We start from the raw sequence: 19,906 nt of genomic DNA on the forward strand, positions 1-19,906 counted from the left end.
TACAAATGCCATACAGTCAGTAGCCCAAATATGCTCCAGGTATCCTTGCGGAAGAAAATGCAGGACACATGCAAGCAGAACCCTGAATATCGAATTTCCACTCATTGGCGTTGCTGGCCAAACATTCATCACTGATATACTCTTTGCAAATGAGTTTCAGTGAAATATACTCTAATGAAAAGTAGCTCCCATGACCCTGTTTCCTTCAACAACTAGACTCTCAGACAAAGCCATCAGAAAGAATCCATGGGGAAGACACAGTCAAAAGGGAAGGAAGAGAGGTTGGATTCACTCATGGTAGTGATATACAAACGCCCAGGTGGAAGGCCTGTCATGCACTGATGCATCCATTCACTTCTAACGAGTGCCCAATTACTAGTGCTATGCACAGCCCCCCTCCATCCTGTGTCTTTGATCTGGAAAGCATCAGGCTGATCCACCGAGGTTGACCTGGGGACCAGCACCCCGGCCCCTCCCTGGATCCAGTCCTGAATTAATTCAGAGGTGGGGCTAATGTTTAATTAAGGTTTCAAAGTCTAATTAAATATGTAGCTGGGAGAGGGGAAGGAGACCCCTTTCACTAAGATGGGGGTCAATTCTGCAGGGTGCTGCAATGTCTCCTTCGCCCCAGGGTCAATGCCTCAGCTGAACCCTGAACAATCGACCCCTCTGCTGAACAGCTGTTGAACAAAGGGGTGGATGCTGTGTGGAAGTGCAAGTGGGTTTCCTAAAGGAAGAATCACCAAGGGCATCAGGCAGGCAGGAAGCTTCTCCCGGAAGTCTTGGCCTTCTCGTGGCTCTCCTCCTTGCCTGACAGGCATGGATTTCTCTGTGACATCCAACCTGACTCATAGCGATCCATGGCTGTCTGAACCCAACACATTCAATGCCCAGGTCCTTCCAAGTAGGCCCGATTTGGCACAGGACTCTGCCAAATCCAATGCACAACCCCACTACTTACTGGTGCTACTTGTTCTAACTGCAAACCATTGAGCATCACTGTGCTTCCCTTTTCTTTCCACAAGTAACCATCCAGCACTGACATAGGCAAGAACAGTCATCACTTACCTTGCTTCTAGAGAGCAATGGAGGTCTGCAGCAGCAGCATTAATAGCAGGGATGGCTAACTCTCCAGGAGACGCATGGCAGCAGTAGGTGTAGCTATCCCATACTCCACCCCCCCACGAGGCACATAACCCTCTCTCTTCAGCTGTTCCATGCAGATTATCAATTTGATGACCAGGGAGGGGACAATTTACATCCTCATCAGGGCATTGGGCTCCACCCAACCCAACACTATGTCTACTTGTTTATATATATATATATATATATATATATATATATATATATATATATATATATATATATATGCAACTCAAAATTGTTTGGGTCTTGGGGTCAGTGGTGGATCAGACTACTGAACTGGAGGTTAGTGACCCCTGATTTATAGAGTGTTACTGAGTGATGCTCTAACAAATTATTTCATCAATAACAGACAAGGGTGTGTGTTCTATCTGTTTCAAGTCTTTGAATGAATTCACAAATACAATTTAGAAAGTGAAGTTCCCCCACCCAAACTCCCAAAAAGCTGTTGCCACCAGCTTCTTCTACTGACCTCTGCTGTTTCCTCTCCACTGCCTGTTTCCTTGGCCATGGCACCATTTTGAACCACCACAAATATGTAACTACTCTGTATGTGGACACTATGTTTTAAAGGCTGTTGTACAGAAGCCAAACATTGTAGTTTCCTTCTGCTAATTTTATTGACTTTGTCAATGTTTAGTTGACAAAACAAGGTTATTTTTCAATAGCTGATGATTTTCTTTGCTCCTCTTTTATTTGCAATCCATAAAAAAGCATTGGCAGAGGGAGACCCAACTTCCTTATTAACTTGGCAATGTTTCTATTCAGAGCTGTTTTAGGTCTGCTCCTTGACTAGAATCAAAACTTAGGCTGTTTTAGATGGGATCCACTGGCTGGTGCTGCTTTGAGAGTATTCCATCGACCTAACAGACAGTATTGATTGAAGTCTATTTTTTATCCACTAACTGCTGCTTTTACCCATCCATTTTCCCCTTCCAAAAAAAAGACATTACTATCAATATTTTCTTTCAAAATATTAATATTCTGAAAGGAAATATTGATAAATGAAAGCATATCAATCAATGAAACCTTGGATTATTCGAGTACGGGGGTAGCAGAGAGAGAGAGAGAGAGAGAGAGAAACCTGTACTGCTGTGCTGTGAGTAAAATCAATTTAAAAATATATATTCAAGGAAAGATTGGGGGTGGGGGTGGGTAAATCTGGTTTTGCTGAAGTATGGAGCAAATAAGACCACTCCGCAAAGATAAAGAATATGCGGACTACTGAAAAATCTGGTGCTAAATCCAAATTCAGTGAGATTCTTGCCCATCGCTACTGTGTACACACTAACCCACTCATAGAGGATAAATGTAGTTGTTCCCACTCCAGAATTATTCATGTTCATCCTCAACATGCTGCTTTCAATCTAGGTTCTACATCCTGCTGTCCACAAGGACAGGTGTGGTTACTTGATATGCGTTTGAAAATCCTCCCCTTGATTAGGTTATCCACTCCTTCCCCTCCCTGCAAAGGCCCCAGGTGAATGAAGAAGGAAGTGGCATAGGTCCACCCACAATATCATTGGGCAGATGTGGATACAATTGCTGGGACTGCCTGCATCTGTTTTGAAATAGACTCACAGTGGGCTAACGCAGAATCAATCTCCAATGAGTTCTTATTTTCAGAACGAAACCAGTTTCACAAGAAGCACTTTTCAAGGGCAAAAAATATGCAATAGATCTAGATTATGTGTAGACTACACAGAAAAAACAAGTACTCAGCCTCCATTGATTCTAGAATAAAGTGCCATGTATACACAGCCTTATACTTTTATAATGATAAAGATTAGCTACCTACCACACATTTTGAATCCTGTAACAGTGAAAAAACTGCTTGTGGGGCCATTCTGAAACAGAGAAACAGTGGGCAGGGAAGGAGTCCTTTACCACTTTTCTGCTGTAAATTCTTCCCCCTCCCCAATATTATTATACTTTATGAAAAATATAATTTGTAATGTGAATTTGCCTTACTGAATAAAGTGGAAGATTATAGTTGCATTTCAGCTAACATGGGAACTATTTCTGGGGCAGGGGGAGACCTTAGTTTGATTTTATTTATCAGATTTTTATACTGCGCTTCAGTGTACAATTACTAGAGCAAGTCATAATGTTTAAAAAAGAGTACAAATGCAATATAATAGTTTTTCAAATGTTTCTAATGAAAGCAGTCTTCTATTGCATTAGCAAGAAGAAAACAGTAAACAGTGTTAAGCTTTCCCATTTAAGATTATTTTTCTCATGCATGCAAATGAGTAAAACTTTAGCAAGCCTTAGGAAATCTCTTAAAATTAGCATAACGTTTACAATATCCTATCACAGTGACATCTGTTTGTGACATTATATAAGTATTATATCATTCAATTCGAGTATTAAAGTAGGACAGCTATTATTAGCCATCTTTCTGGAATCCCAAAGACAGTGCCAGTAATTCTGCAAGAAAAGCAGCTATGTAATTAAGCTCATACAGTGACTCAATTCAGACATCCTGATCTTGATCCTCCAAAGCATGATCTGGATGATCAAGAACATGCTGCAGGATCACACAGTCGCCCATCCCCTCTCATCATCCTTCCTTCTTGTCTGTGGGTTTCCAACTTGCTTCTACAGCTTGCATAACCAGTGATGTTCATATAAAGCAAATTATGATTAGAGCTAACCAGAAATTACCTGCCATGTGAGAGAGAAAGGAGTGCATGGCCCCTTAGCACTGTTTTGATCCTGCAAATTATTGCATGGAGGACTGGAAACATCTGAATGGAGAAGTGACTGTGAAAGAATAAATGACCCCAGTGATATCTACCTTACCAACTCCATTACTACAGTTACTAACATTTGTGCCCATAATCCAGCAAACAAGATCTTAAAGGGTTGAAACTCTATCACTAAATGTAGCACTATGAAATAGAGAGAAATTTGATTCAGTTCACATTTAAAGGCAAATCTACCTCCTTCATTCTCCAAAATTTGCACTTCTCTGAATTTTGCGATGTAGTTCTCCAACCAAATAATGCGTAGAAAAATGCATACGCTAGGTAAAGTGTGCATAACAATTCATATATAACATACAAAAAGGTATTATAGGGAAGACTACTTGTGAAAATGCGTCTATTAGGAGAAATCTGCACTAAAATGCTAAAGAATTTCCATGAGGACTTTTTTTTAAAAAAAAGAATTTGCAAACTAATGTGGAAATGTGAGACGTGAACTTAAGATCAGAAAAATGAGAAACAGAGAGAAGCTGAAATTGACAGATTTGCCCATCCCTAGAGCAAAGTCAGCTACAACCAACCATGTGAGTCAGCCCCTGGTATCTTCAAGATTAAACATTTGGAAATTATGCTAAATGATATTTACTGGTTAGTTTCCTTCTAAGACAAAGAACATGTTTTATCAGTTGAACTACTTTTCTGAACAAAACATCCAATAAGAGTTACCTACAGCTATAGAAAATGGATATACAACATTACATTTATGGTACAGCAATGTTTGGGCCCATGTATGAAAGAAAATATATTGCACTAATGCATTTCACTGTCAATCTATATTAAGTGCAAGTAAAGTATCACAGTGTTTTTAAAGCATAAAGGCTGTGATAAAAAAACTATGAATACACTAATAGACTACTAAGGAAAAGCAAGTTCTAGGTATCAGGTATACCTTTCCATGGTAAATAATGGAAGCCACCATAGGACAGTAAAAACAACTTATTCTTATTCCCACCTCCAAAACTTATTTTGGCTTTAGATTTAAAAGGCATCAGCATATAAGCCATAGGAACATAAAGCTTACCAGTAAAGAGCATTTCTTTTGGTTTCCTTCTAAAATGTCAAAAGAGCAGGTACTTTCAAAAGCAGAGAAATATCACGCACTGCACTTGTTCGCTCTAGCTGTCAGGAACAGCTGCTCAGTCTGGAACTACAAACTGTCAAAATGCACAACTAGCAGGCTTTGTTTAAGCCACAATGAAGACATGCGGAAAGGTCAGGTTACCCACTTCCCAGATAAAAGCTGAAACACTAGGACTCCAACAGGAGGTACATCTAAGGAGGGGAAGATATTCCTACTATGAGTATCAATCCAATCTATAAGTCATCCATGTGAAGTGCAATCATATACATGTCCAATCAGAACTAAGCCCCACTCAGTATAATGGGACTACTCCCAGGTAAGTGTGTATAGGATAGCAGCCTTAGTCACAAGAAAAAATTAAGAATACTTACTTCACATGGAAATAATTGGAACTTAGGCTGTAATGTTATACCCACTTACTTGGGAGTAAGACTTAGTGAACTGAATGGGATGTATTTCTGAGAAAATATGTATCTGATTGTGCTGCTAAGCATGCCTCAAACTGTGCACATTGTAGCCAATAATACTAAACTGATCTTAAAACATAGAGATAAAAACATTTTAAAGTGGGGTGTCCAATCTGTGGGCCTTAAGAAGTTTAACTACAGCTCCCATCATCCCTGGCCATTGGCTGACAGGAGTTGCAGCGCAACACCATCTGGAAAGCCACAGATTCAGCCCCTCCCCTGCACCGTTTATAGAAACAACAACAGTCACAATGTATTAGAAGCCATTTCATGTCTAGTACATACTGGCTCATTGGTCTATAAAAGCATTTGTAATGTTGTTTCCATGTTTGAAAAAAGGCAATGTTTCTGTGGTATATACAAATTATGCAGGGATTATGTAGTGAAGTGGTAAGTGTAGTGCATGTGAAGCATTCCTCTGCTACCAATTCTTCCCACAAATTGCCTCCTTACAACCTTCTTTGCAGTGGAGAAACTGCAGCCAAGGTACGGAAACATAACTTAGCCATGTAATGTCTAGTTCAAGCCTTGGCAATCTACATGTTTCTTCCCCCAAACAAACAATAGACACAGCATCTTTACAGCATTTTATACATCAACGTATTCAGCCAGCTACAACTGTTTAAATATAACAATATTTATTCATCACAGTTTCCTGTTAACAATGTATGTTCTAAAAATGGAAAATGTATTTATTTGATCCCTGTTTTTATAAATCTTTTGACAAAAGACCCGTTAACTTTCAGGAATATAAACAATCTTGGCTATTTGATACAGAGACAGAAATATATTTTGAATGTATCCAAAACAGTTATGACCTGCACTGTTCTTTAACTTCAACCTCATTAAGGCCTACTTTATCACAGAACTTTACCCCACTACTTCACCTAATGTAAGCAAAATGGAAACACAGTATCTTTATATAGTGGTATGTTGACATTATAATCTAAAGTGTTTTACAATCCCTAAAAGCAAGAAATTCTAGACGTTCCCTGAAATAGTGCACCTACACACTTCTAACATATCATTGCAATGACATAGCCTGCCATATATAGAAACCAGGATAGTTTACCCATGCACTTTTAACTTTACGTGTACAAGATTTAGTGACCTGACATTAATGACCTGACTGTAGAACACAAAAGGCAAGAGATGAAAACTGAGCTGTCTCTGAAGAAATCATGAGTAATAATTACTGCTGAATGATAATCAATCGACATTATCTGTTTATGTCAGCTCAGCCATTGCATGTGATATCTATGCTGGGGTTCAGACCACTTCTTGCAGAAAACACTTCAATGTCCCATTAAAATAAAATAGAAAACAAAAAAACTGTACCATTTCCTTTATAAACAAAGGGTTGTACAACCTTAATTATGGCAAATCAATGTGTTTTAAATTATTGTTTTTTAACATCATGTATCGTAAGTTGCCTTGGGCAGCTTCCCTTCATAAGGGAAATAAAAACTTTGGGCTGGATCCAGACTTAATTATGCTTTGAGTAAACCCATTGAAATCAACAGGACTACTCCAAGCATGACTAAGTCTGTATCCAACCCAATGCTTTAACATGCATGGATTTAAAAAAAAAGATATGCAATGCTATTTTGAATTCTAAGAATTTGGAGAGAGTATATAATCAGTCGACCAATGCCCAATTTTATCATCTTCAATTTGGAGAAAAGCTTGAGGCCCTAGAACCCCCATTCCTACACTGTCAAAGATTGTTAAACTTCCCCTAATTACCTTTTAGCATGGTCTTTCCAGTTGATCCTCCTAAAATATTTAGTGTACCACTTCTAGCTCCCAATGATGTAGTTGCTTCTAGTAGAGCACCACTGATAAAATTTGAAAGGGAAGTCCTGCATAAAGTAGCACGGTATTCAGGAGCTCTTTGAGGACATAGTTTTACGCAAGAGTTGTTGCCTTTGCACCAACAATCTGCATGGTGGTGTTGTGGTGTTATTGGTTCCCTCACAGGGTAGGAAAGATGTTCTGAAGAATCTTCTGTTCCTTTTGCTGACCTAAAGATCTGTGAAACACAAAAGGAGAAAAATACATTTAACGTTTGGTAGTATAAAAGAACAAATGGCTACTAAAATGCTGACCTGAAGTATTACATTAAATAATTGATTTTACCAAGGTTCTAAATAAAAGTAAATAAACTGTAATTATTGTTGAAAGAATAATAGGTTGAGATGGTCACTGTATCAAAGGGTGGGGTTTAAAGGAGGATTTGAAGGAAAAGAGATAGAGCCCCACAAGAGAAAATTCCTGCAAAAAGAAATATTAAGACAGAATGGACAGAGCTGTTTGAGCGAACAGTCTCTCAGAGCATACCTGTGAGACACTGAGGGCTGTAGAGTAAGAGGAGTCAAAATCATGGGAGGTAAGAGCAGAAAAACAGGATGTGACAAACTTTCAAGCTTTGAAAGTAAGGACAAGGAGTTTGTACTGAGTGCAGGAGAGAACAGGAAACCTGCATAGGGATTTGAAGAAGGTCTTCACATAGACCAAGTGATAAGCCAGGTAAATGATTTTAGCAGAAGGGTTCTTGAATTGAATGATAACTAATTTTGTTCTTTTTAATACCGTTAATTTTCCCAGGATGTAATGGCACTGGAATTTTTAGTTCCTAAAAGGATGTGTCATGCTCTTGTGGAACCTACAGCCCCAAGATTAAAAATAAATCTTAAATACTATTCAGCTCCAGGGTTCCACAACAGAGGGGTGGCACTTCTTCAGCTTGTGCATTTCAATATATGGGTTTATATAAATCATAATTAATAGTATTGTTATGCACAGTTTAATCTCTGAGCGGTGAGAGACTTCCAGGGGTTCCACTTATCCAGGATTCAGTTTCCTTGGAATGAAGGTCAGCAGAGATTGTGGTGTCTATAAAATATATGGTTTATTTACACATGTACAGCCTGAGTACATGATGGAAGAGTTCTCAGTACTAACAGTCCCAACAGATCTTGTTTCGCCATTAGGTTTTCTAGCGGAGGCTTCCAAGCTATAGTGTGGTGTTCAAGCACAGAGAGCAAGGCAAGTCTCTCTGTGTCTTTTCAGCTCCACACCAGTCTCATTAACACACATAGGCCACCTCCTGGCCCCAGGATTGGTGGGAGGGTCACTCTCCTGCCATCTTGCCAGAGATCCTATAGCAACAGGGTTGCTCTGGACCACATCTTTCAGCTTATATATCAGCCCATTAACACAGAGACTGACTATTAACTTATGAAAGGAACTAGTCTGACCAATGCAGTAGGTCTTACAAAATGAACCTCCACAGGAACAGAATATAGACTTGGGAGGGGACTCATCCAGACCAACCCCTCAATGCTAAACAGTATATTTCAAAGACTGATAATTACTGCATTTGTTAATTTTATACATTAACAATTTCTATAAGAGTTTCCTTCCTGCCCTGCTACTATCTATAGTGTGATGAACAAACCTGATTTAGCAGCTGAGGATAATGCTTCATGCATTTTGATAAAGTGGGCTGTGGCCCACTAACTCAATATATTTGTTAGTCTTCAATGTGCCACAGGACCCTTTGTTATTTATAAAGCAAAACATCCAAAAGATCTTTGTTTAGAGTCACCTCTAGAACAGTTATTTAATAAGCTGAAAGACAGCATCTGTGACTCACAATGTTGAAACAACTTGACCTTTCAAGATTATTTTTCTTCAGGTTGCAGAGCAGGAAGTAAGAACCTTGGTCATTCTGCACTATTAATCATATTCCTCATTATTGCAAGATATTATATATTATTATAGCCACACTGATTTGGAAATGTTTATCCAACAGAATCCTGAAAAACTACATCAGAACTCATCAGCTTTCTGAAATTTAAACTACTATATGTTCATAATATTGATTTGATTTTGTAGCTCAGTAGTGGAGCAAATCCTTTGCATATACAAGGTCTCAGGTTCAAATCCTGACATCTCCACAAAGGGCTGAAAATGCTTCTGTCTGCAACCTTGGAGGATTTTTGTCAAACAATATACTGTAAATCATGATTGGAAACTAACAATTCACGAGCCAGATGTAACCTGGAAAACCTTTTGGATTAGGTGACCAGTGCCTCCTTTTCAGGCACCACCTCTCTTCTTGACCCAGACCCAGCCTTTACTCCTGGGGCCCTCCCTGTTGAAAGTTTTTGGACATCAATCCAAGTTGTGACTCCCTCAAGCAGGATCACTGCAGGACCATCACTATGGCCACTCCTCCGTCTCTGTTAAGTCCTAAGAAGCCCTCAACAATAATCACAAATCTTTGGAACAGTTCAGCAGTAACTGTCAGCACTAGACCAATATCAGCCGCAAATCCACTCATTAAGCACTAAGAAACACTTGGTGATCATCACCAGTGTTCAACAAGAATTGGTGGTGATAAAGCACCTGGTTGCTTTCAGCTTGCTGCGCTCCTTTCACCTCCTCTTTTTGAAGTCCAGAACTCTCAAGAAGAAAAGAAAACAGTATATGAAAAGTAACTAAAATCAGTAATGACACTGTGTGGCCATAGGGGCTGGACAGGATGAAAGGAACCTCTCAGTCACATCTAAACGCACTAGAAAATTGGCTACAGGCTTGAGGTTTCAGTCTCATTCTGGATGGGGGAAGGGACATTTTCTAAAATGTATGTTTTCTCAGCTGATAAGACTCTAAAATGCAAGCTTAGGAAGTCTGATGCACAATTTTTCCCTTGAGGGTGACAGAGAATTGGTATACTGAAGAGAAACAAACAAAGGGAGAAGAAAACCTCTAGCAAGTGACCACGGTTATCTTGCTTTGCGGGAGAAGGGAGAACAGCTGTCTTTGAACACTGGTATCACCTCTTCTTTGCAAGAGATGTTGGTGGACTAGTGTGTAGGGGTGACTGAAATGGAAGGTGGAGGTCAGCAGACACAGAAGCCCATTTATTTATTTATTTCTATCCCACCCTTACTTCCAGAAAAAGACCTGGGCAGCAAATGAATGATAAAACGCTTAAAATATCTTTAAAATATCTCAAAAACAAAGCATCTTAAAATATTTTAAAAATATTTTAAAACAAAACTTATTTAAAAATACCTTAAAAACAATTCCAACACACATGCAGCCTGGGATACTATATCTGAACCTACTGAACAAAATCTAAGAGTCCCAACCCTAACACTGCCTACGTTTGGCTTTGGCCCCGCCTAATACTGTCACGCAGACCCCAGAATGTAAGCCATAAGGCGTTCATCTATTCAATTTATTGGCTGCCATTCAAAATACAATATTTTCCCATGGTAAGTTCTAACATTTAAAATAATTTAGAACTATATAAAATGTAATCATAATCACAATCCCAACAAAAGCAATAAAAACATGTCAAATCCTTCCATTTCATTGTCTTTCTTTCTATATAGCACAGCCTGCCACAGCAGTATAAGATTAAGACAGAGGATACTTCCTACTAGAGATGGCAAGGTCTGCCAATTTCAGTTCTCTCAGTTTCTCATTTTTCCAATCTTATATTCAGTTCTCCACATTCATGCCACAATTTGTTATCTTTTTTAAAATCCTCATGAAAATTCCTCAGCATTTTAGTGTAAATTTCTCCTAATAAATACATTTTTGTATGCAGTTTTGACTAATGTACACATTTTTGCAAGCAATTTCTCCTAATATAATGCATGCAAATGTTATTCATTTTATGCACACCTTCCCCTACTATATTCCTTTTTGTAAACATATGTTAAGAGAACTGCATTGCAAAATATGGATAAGTACAAATTTCAAATGATGGCTGTAGTTTGGCTCTCATGTTGTTTCAGAAAGTGCAAATGTGATTGATTTGGCTTTAAATGTGAACTGAATAGAATTTCTCCCCATCCCTACTGCCTACTGAACCTTCTCACCTGTCTAAACAATACCAAGGAGTAGGGTGATTGTACATGTTAGGGGAGAGAGCTCCAAAGCTGTGGGTTCCCCACAGAAAGGCCCTATCCCCTGGATGCACCAACCTGAACTCCCATTCTAGTAGGCATACAAGAAAAGCCTCTGTAGCTGATCTCAAATCTTTGGCAGGTACATTTGGGCATAGGTAAAAGATGGCTAAGCTGTGGCCCTCCAGATATTACTGAACTACAACTCTTATCCACCCCAGCCAGCATGGTCAATGGTTATGGAAAATGGGAGCTGTAGTTCAGCAACATCTGGAAAGTCATGGATTAGCCAATACCTGGTGTACTGATCTTTTAAATAACTCGGCCCCAAACACAGTGTTTTACAGATTATTGCCAGTGCTTTAAATTGGGCTCAGAACTGGCCAGGCAGCCAGTACAGCCGATGCAGAATAGGTGTAATACGGTCTGAATATTTAGTCTATCAGTTGTCATGAAGCATGATCTGCAGACCCTGCAGTGAGCTGTGGAGGATTCTGATGAGAATGAGGCTCAGGCTACTTCTTCAGAGACAGTCACTAGTACTTTGGGGTCCTACCAACCAGAGGACACAGTCCTGCCACCATTCTCTGACTCAGAGGATGGGTCCCCTGTCTCCCTAGTCTCACAGAAGTCAAAGACTGCAAAATAACTAGACTTTAAGACCCTTTAACTAGCCAGCAAGACCCTGTCCCAGGGAGGCAGAACCTACAACACTCCAGCTCTGGTTAGCTGACATGACGCTTCAGTTGGCTTTAGCTTCCTGCAAAGACCATGTCTCCTGTAGCTGTCTTGGAACCGGCCAGGGTTCTGTTCCTGCCTGCTCTCTGCTTTGACTAGAGATTGCCTGCGAGCCTCAAGCTCCCATGGAAATGGACATCAGCATCTGGGCCACTGTATTTAGCAGCAACTGAATCTTCCAATCCATCTTCAAAGGCAGCCCCACACAGCGTGCATTGCAATAGTCCAATTGACAAATAGTGTGAGAGAATTAGGTCTTACCAATGAACCCAAAGCCACTCCTGGGTGATCAAGTCAGGAGACAGAGGGAACGAGCAGAAGGAGTGTTGGGACCACAGTAAGATAAAAGGTTTGTTGAAGATGTCCAACTGACAAAGCCAAAATGCTCTTGACAGTCAGCCACTGCAGGAATGGTAAAATGCAACATTACATATGCCCAATAGTCCTGATCTTTCATACTCACACACAATCAAGCAAGTAACTGGGGGCCAGCCAGTACTGCAGTGAGGGAGAAGAGACTTGGAGAAGCCAGTGGTGCACTCACAGGAGTCTCAGGTTAGACTGTGGTAGAAAATTTCTCAAATGTTCTGGTGAAACTGGGATGTCTTTATAGTCAGATAATGTTTTGGTGTTCTTCTGATATCTTCACTCTGCTCAGGAATCTCATCCATCAACTGGTCAGCTGGCACTTGTAGTGATGTCAGTTTCTTGACACATCTGTGTTCTCAGGACTGCTTCTCTTTCTCATACCAGCTTGAGGCCTATCAAGGACACTGGTCACAAGATCTCTTTTAGGATACTCAGACTTACATTAGAATTATAACATTTGTTTATGGTTGATGTATTCCAGATACCCCCCAGTTGTCATCTTGATAATCTTCAGCACCTCCAAGCCTCCAGTTTCAGCCATAAGCCCTACAAAGAAAAATTCATTCATACTTCACACATCCTCTACATGTTATCATAACATATACCTCTCTGTCATTGGTGGCCTTGGGTACTAGTTAGCTGGTTCCGTAGTACATACAAGCAATGTAACAGACATTGCGCTTTGTTTTGCAAACAAGACGGAGAAAATAAATAAACATTTCTGGCTTTATCTCAAACACTATTTCTGGCATTTTTAATACTAAGAGGATTTCTTAGATATAATTTAAAGACAACTATAAATGAGAATACAATGACAGAATAATATTTATAGTAAATGTATTGCAATGCAGAACCATATAGAAATATTCCAGTATAGCAGTATCAATAATAAATGGCATGAATTTATATGTTCATAGAGGTTCATCAGGTATCGATACATATAGGAAGAAGGAAATATACAGCAAATATACTTTAATTGGTGTCACAGTCTGGATGTAACCAGAGCATGCATCACTGTAGTGAAATCTACCATATTGAGATAGAGACACAACTGGCAGCAAGCTTAGCTGATGAAAGGTCCTGCTAGGTACCACTGCTACCTGTTTCCACAGTTAGTAATGAGTCCGGAAAGCTTCCCAAGCTGAGGACTGGGTCTTTCAGAGGGAGTGCAGCCTCATCCAGAACCAGCTGAATTCCTCTATCCAGAAGTGGCCTTCTCAACCACAGTATGTCTGTCTTGTGTAGATTAAGTTTCAGTTTATTCACTCATCCATTTCAAAACTGTCTCCAAACACATGTTCAAAGAGTTCTAGAGCCTCCTTAGGACTGGTAGATGGAAATGTGAGGTAGAGTTGTGTGTATTCCACATATCAATACACTGCAACACAAACCTCCAAATGTCTCCTTCAGCAGTTTCAAGTAACTATTCAAGAGCATAGGGGACTGGATACAGTCTCATGACATCTCATGAGCTGGAGCAGAAGTCTCCTAGCACTGCCACTGAATCTGTCCAGTTAGGAAGATCAGAGCCAACATAAAATTGTGTCCTCCATGCTCAGTCCAACAGGTCCTTCAGTCCAGAAGGAAACTATTGTCTATGGTAATGAAAACCGCTGAGAAGTCCAGGAAGACCTACAGGGTTGGACTTCTCCCATTTCTTCCCTGGCATAAATTATCAATCAGGGCAATCAAGTCTGGTTCTGTACCATAATCAGGCCAGAAACCAGACTGAACAAGATCTGAACACTTAGTTTCCTTCTAGACTGCCTGAATATGAGATGTTTCTCTCTGTCACCTTGCTCAATAATGGTATACTAGCAATAATATTCAAGGACAATTGTGATCAAGTTCAATTTCTTCAACAATGGCCTCGCTCTTTTCAAGACAACAGGGTCTATGCCCTTTCTCCAAGAAACATTTACTACTTCTGACATCCATGTAGCAAGCCCAGTCTTGGCAGATTTCACAAGGTAAGGGTAAGAAATAAGAGAAGTGGTAAGCTCCAAGCCTCCAAGCAGCTTGTCCACATTCTCAGGTTGCACAAACGAAAAGTATCCAAAACATATTTGATCCGACTGTTTCCTGGCTACATCCATCTCTGACTCTGTCAAAAATGTAGCATGCAAGTTGAAACCAATCTGAGCTATTTTATCTGCAAAATGCAATGAAACCTGGTCACAGTGATCCTGTATGGGCTGTAATACTTGGTTACCTAGACCTTTTTACAAAAAGTTCTTTACCACTCAAAAGTAGTGGTGAAGTAAGCTTTATCCACTCCCATTTCTACCACAGAATAAGCCCTGTAATGGTTTCTTACCTGTGTTTGATAGTACTCATCCTTAGTTTTCTTTTGCCACCACTTTCACTCTAGACCAGCCTTTCCCAACCAATGTGCCTCCAGATGTTGTTGGACCACAACTCCCATCAGCCTCATCCAGCATTGCCAATGGCTGAGGCTGATGGGAGTTGTGGTCCAACAACATCTGGAGGCATACTGGTTGGGAAAGGCTGCTCTAGACACTGACCCAGTCGTTATTTGTCTGCAGTTTTCCAGAATATCAGGGAGCTGACTTAACTCTATGACTGGGTCAAGGAAATTTGGAAGTGATTATATAAATAGCATATGTCATCCCAGGCTGAGATGACAGCTTCCACAAAATGGCCAGCTAAGACTGCAAGAAAAGCCCCCAGAGACCCCAGGAAACCTTCCAATCCATCAGTCTTTGATGGTGGATCACAGCAATTGGTCCTCTACCTCTGCAGGCATCAGCTCTGGGACAAGAAAAGACACAGCTCTCATGGGATTTGTAGGCACTGTCGATAAGCTAATTGGTGGCTCTTGCAAAGCCCGGTGTCTTGCAAACACTGATAGTCACGGCAGCATGTTCAAGGGCAAAGGGAAACAGGGTCATCTGACACCTGACACTGTGACATGAGGTGAATGACAGGTGGGTGTCCCTGCCCAACTGTCTGTGGAGGAGGCAAAGTTTCAGCCCACTGGCTGTAACCAGTTCCCCACTCCTGATCTAACCCTTGCCCTTGTTCCAATCCATTCCAATAAGGTAATTTCATAGGCTGTTCATCAATCTGAATTTCAGCCAACAGGTGCTCACCAACCTGACACCCGTGGGTCCCATGACATCTGTGAAGGTCTTAATTGACACCCCTAGTGAGGGCCCCTGACTCAGAGCTTTCTTTTGAAAAAAGCAAGTCTCTAGTGCTTGTAGAAAGAAATATATCGGTCAAAGAAGGCAGAGGGAAATCTTAATACTGGGCAGGAAAAGTCACCCAGGTTCCTTTTTATTAAAAAAAAAAAAAAGCACTCTGAATTATGCTTAGCAATGAAGCAGGAGTGCAGCTGTTTTAAGACTGGCAAAATATGTTTTTTAAAAAATCTGAAATACGCGAGTGTATGTGTATGTATGACCAAGAGATTGCATATTTTCAACGATTGGTAACTAAGCTGCACAAAGGCAATCAAAGGTGAATGTATTCAAAATGTCCCACATTTCATTATGATACAGTAATCTTTGATTGCATCTTACCATTCTTTTTGCTATATTTATATTTTATCATCCCCAGAATAGTTCAGTTGTTGGCATAAGAAGTATTCTTTTCTCTGAAAATATTTAGCTAGCAAAAATAATTTTTAATTAGTATAGTTGCTTTTCAAAATATTTTAATGAAGTTGATGTCTGTTGCTTATGCTGCATTCATGTTTTTCTTAACTACCAAAAACCTTTTGTTTGCAGAAAGAGGCGACAGTGGCTTATTGCAAAGAAGATATACAGAATAATCATGTTAATCTCTATTATATGAAAGGAGACATCAGGACAACTATCAACAAAGAATGTGCATTTCACCTACTGTTTTCAGAAAGCCTCTGGTTTTCTGCATTGTACAAGAACTCAGCTCATTTATGCCATCTTTCCAGCGACAAGTAAAGACTGTTTTATTTCAACGGGCATTTGGGATAGAGAACGACCAGGATTAGGTGTCATAGGTTTGGTGATTACATTATATGATTTTATTATTTTAAATTGTCCGCTGTTTTTAACCTATATTTTATGGTTTTAATTTTTCTCATAGTTTAGTTCTTTTTTAATAATATACTCTGTATGTTTTAATGGTGTTGTTTTTAGTTGTAAGCCGCTCTGAGTCCTATTGGAAAATGGGCGGGGTAGAAATAAAGTTTATTATTATTATTATTATTATTATTATCCAGAGATGTACGTTAGAGACAGGTAAATGAAAGACACACCCCTCAGGAAACTAATGTCGAAAGAGAACTGCAAATGCAAGTATTTACTTGACCACATGTCAAACCATGTACCTCTGTGTACTTCAAAAGACAGATTATCCAATTTTTAGGTGCCTGGCATTTTTCCAGTGCAATTTCAGCATACACATAGTCATGTCTCTCCACTAATTTAAAAAAGAATGAGGAACTGGGATAGAATAGTGGCTAACAGTGTCAACTATGAGCCAAGAATCTAAAGTGTTACATAAACGTCAAGCATAAAGATAAGAGTCACCAGCTGAGAGTCAAGGCTAGAATTATAGAAGGAATTGCAAACACAGGAAAAAAAAATTTCATCAGAAAAGAAGAAAATACAAATTCCTTTCATACAATAACTTGCTAGGGAGTTTTATGGGGAGACTGAGGAGAGCAAAATATATAAAACAGGAATATAGGGCTCTCCAAGGGCCTAACTGCTAATTTCATAAACACATATGTAAACAAAATGACACATACACAACTGCAAAAGCCACTTTAGAGGGGATAATCTGACAAAGCAACAGCAAAAAGGTTTTAACCTTTGCTTGCTTCAAACAATTTCCCCAAACTGCTTCCTGTCTTCTCCCAAACACATAATTACTATCACATGCAACGGGGGTACACACAGCTCCCCCGCAACACACACACTGAAAACACGCACAGGGGAATTGCAGGGTCACACTCCCACCAATCATGCACATGTCAGTAACTGTGTGAAGGGACCCTATAGTTCAGTGGTTCTTAACCTGGGGTGCACGCACCCCGGGGCTGCGAGACACTTTTTTTAGGGGTGTGGGGCGTTGTTCAAGAGATTTTAAAAATTCATTTAATCTTAGCTAAGTTAGGCTAAAACACACATTAAAATAAAATTAAAATTAAAAAAATGAAAGGTATTTTTTCAGGAGGTGCGAGAGTATATTTTGGAAACCCAAGGGATGCTGGGGGGAAAGGTTAAGAACCACTGCTGTAGTTATTCACCCTTGCATGAAGGCCCTGTATGCACATAGTAACCATTGGTGAACATGCACGTGTGGCCATCACGTTTGACCATAGGGCGAGCAATGCTTTCATTGCATGGGGAGTAATACAAAGCCCTCGGTATTCACACTTGTATGGGACCCCATGGGGAAGGGGAGTAGGTTGAACAAGAGATCTGGAAAAGGAAAAACATCAAGTATCCCTTCCCACTATTGCTTCTCAGCTTCAAATTGCCCCTCTCCAAGCAATGTTTTCCTAGAATAAAAGAGGAACATCAGAGTTTGACTGCATGGATTTGCATGTAACATGTAGTTAGGCTTTCTTTAAGTCAACCTGAATGTCATTATCCTCAAGGAACTTTTATCTAATATGTGGTGTATTATTTCTTATAAGGTATTTCAAGTGAAAATCTTTTACCCATACATTTTGAGCACTATCACAGCAGCTGTTTACACAGGAATAGTCAAACTTTTCACAGTCATAAGTTTCCAACAAGACTCTCTCAGACAATGGACAAGCCATTCTTGGCTCTGCAAAGAAGCTCAGTTGTAAAAGATAAACAATCATAAATAACTTTAGAAAGAACAAGACTGGTGATATATCTGGCCTAGAACTCAATATAAACATGCATAACTCAAGAAATTGTTGCAAATTACCCTTTATTTTTATTTTTTTTTAAAAACCACACACATACACATACGACTCAACACAAAACCTTTGGGTAATAATTACACTGTGGAGGCTTCAGTGTTCTGTCTGAATTATGATGCTGGGAAACAAAATGGTCCTGAAAATGTAATTAATGAAGATATCCCATTTCAGATGTACAAGATATCATAGTTTTTGTTGTTGTCAAAAGTAGTTTTTATTATAATACCTCTAACATAAACACTGTAATGGAGAGCAGACTTTCCCCCCCTCATCCTAAGAGAATGTACAGATAGTAACAATAATATTTCATATAAATATATTTACATAATATAACAAAATATACAATAATATGAAACCTGCCCAGTTACTTTTTATCCCTATTTTCCTCCTATGAAGGAAGCTGTGTGCTTTGCCTAAAGAGGGAGTCAAACCTGGATAATATCTGGATGTTATATTCCCAAAGACTGAGCGGGAAGGAGGATCAATCATTTTATATTCCTTCTTCCTAGCACCTTTTGGTGGAACCTAGAACCTGCACAGCACTCAACACAGCCTCTTTGGATGTCTGTGTCTACCCCTCACTACCCATCCTGAGACTGTGTATGATCAGATGCATACTCCATGGCTCCATCATCAGCCAACATTTTTTTTCTCCCACCGTTTTTCCCCTTTGTTTACCATCTAATCTGATTCAGCATGTGTTTATTAAATTGTTTTAAATTGTTTTAATTGTGTTTTAAATTGTTTTTAAAAGATGTGTTTTAAATTTGTATATTTGTTTTTAATGTTTTTAGTTACTGTAAACCGCCCAGAGAGCTTCGGCTATGGGGCGGTATACAAATACAACAAACAAACAATAAATAACTAAATAATAAAGAGTTCAGGAGAACTTGAAAGCTTGCACACTATTTTGTGTCATTTTGGTTGGGCTAATAAAGGTACTGCCTGAATATGGATTTTGGAATAATATTTATGAAGTCGAAACCGAGTTTGTATATGCCCCATCAATCATGAAAGCAATGGGGAACAGTATAAATTCTGATTCAGAACAATGGGATGCAACATGTAGAACAACCCCTCTATGTGATGCATGGAGGGTAATGTACACAGCTTTTCTTGTGTGCCCCAAAACTCTAGGAGCCATATGCACAGCTATTGATGGCCTAGAGATAGTCATTGTAAACATAAGAAGAGCCTGATGGATCAGGACAATGGTCCAACTAGTCCAGCATTCTATTCTCACAGTGGCCAACAAGATGCCTATGAGAAGCCTGCAGGCAGGGCTGGCACCAGGCATGACTGAGCCCTTGGGCACCAGCCTGTCCTGGGCCCGCAGCACCTGCCCGTGTCCCATCTATCTCATCTCGCGTTGTGTCACCTGAACGATGTGTGCACAGTGTGCATGCCAGCCATCAACCAAGATGTCAGCAGATGTGTTAGCCCCTAAGGAAAGACCCCACCACCATCTTTGTTGATGGCAGGCATGGACACACAGCACAAATGGC

The 19,906-nt window shown here is 39.7% G+C and overlaps 1 protein-coding gene across 22 annotated transcripts in view; it reads right to left on the bottom strand.

Moving 5' to 3' along the window:
• PLCE1 (phospholipase C epsilon 1) overlaps positions 1-19,906 on the bottom strand; it is a 202,716-nt gene that overhangs the window by 113,476 nt on the left and 69,334 nt on the right. For all 22 annotated transcript variants that reach the window (XM_061635501.1, XM_061635499.1, XM_061635492.1 and 19 more), the window contains one exon: positions 7,206-7,491. In XM_061635501.1, the coding sequence (XP_061491485.1) occupies positions 7,206-7,491 (286 nt within the window). The remainder of the gene's footprint in view (positions 1-7,205; positions 7,492-19,906) is intronic.

The sequence above is a fragment of the Rhineura floridana genome, chromosome 7, assembly GCF_030035675.1.
Source record: "Rhineura floridana isolate rRhiFlo1 chromosome 7, rRhiFlo1.hap2, whole genome shotgun sequence".
NCBI classification, from domain to species: Eukaryota; Metazoa; Chordata; class Lepidosauria; order Squamata; family Rhineuridae; genus Rhineura; species Rhineura floridana.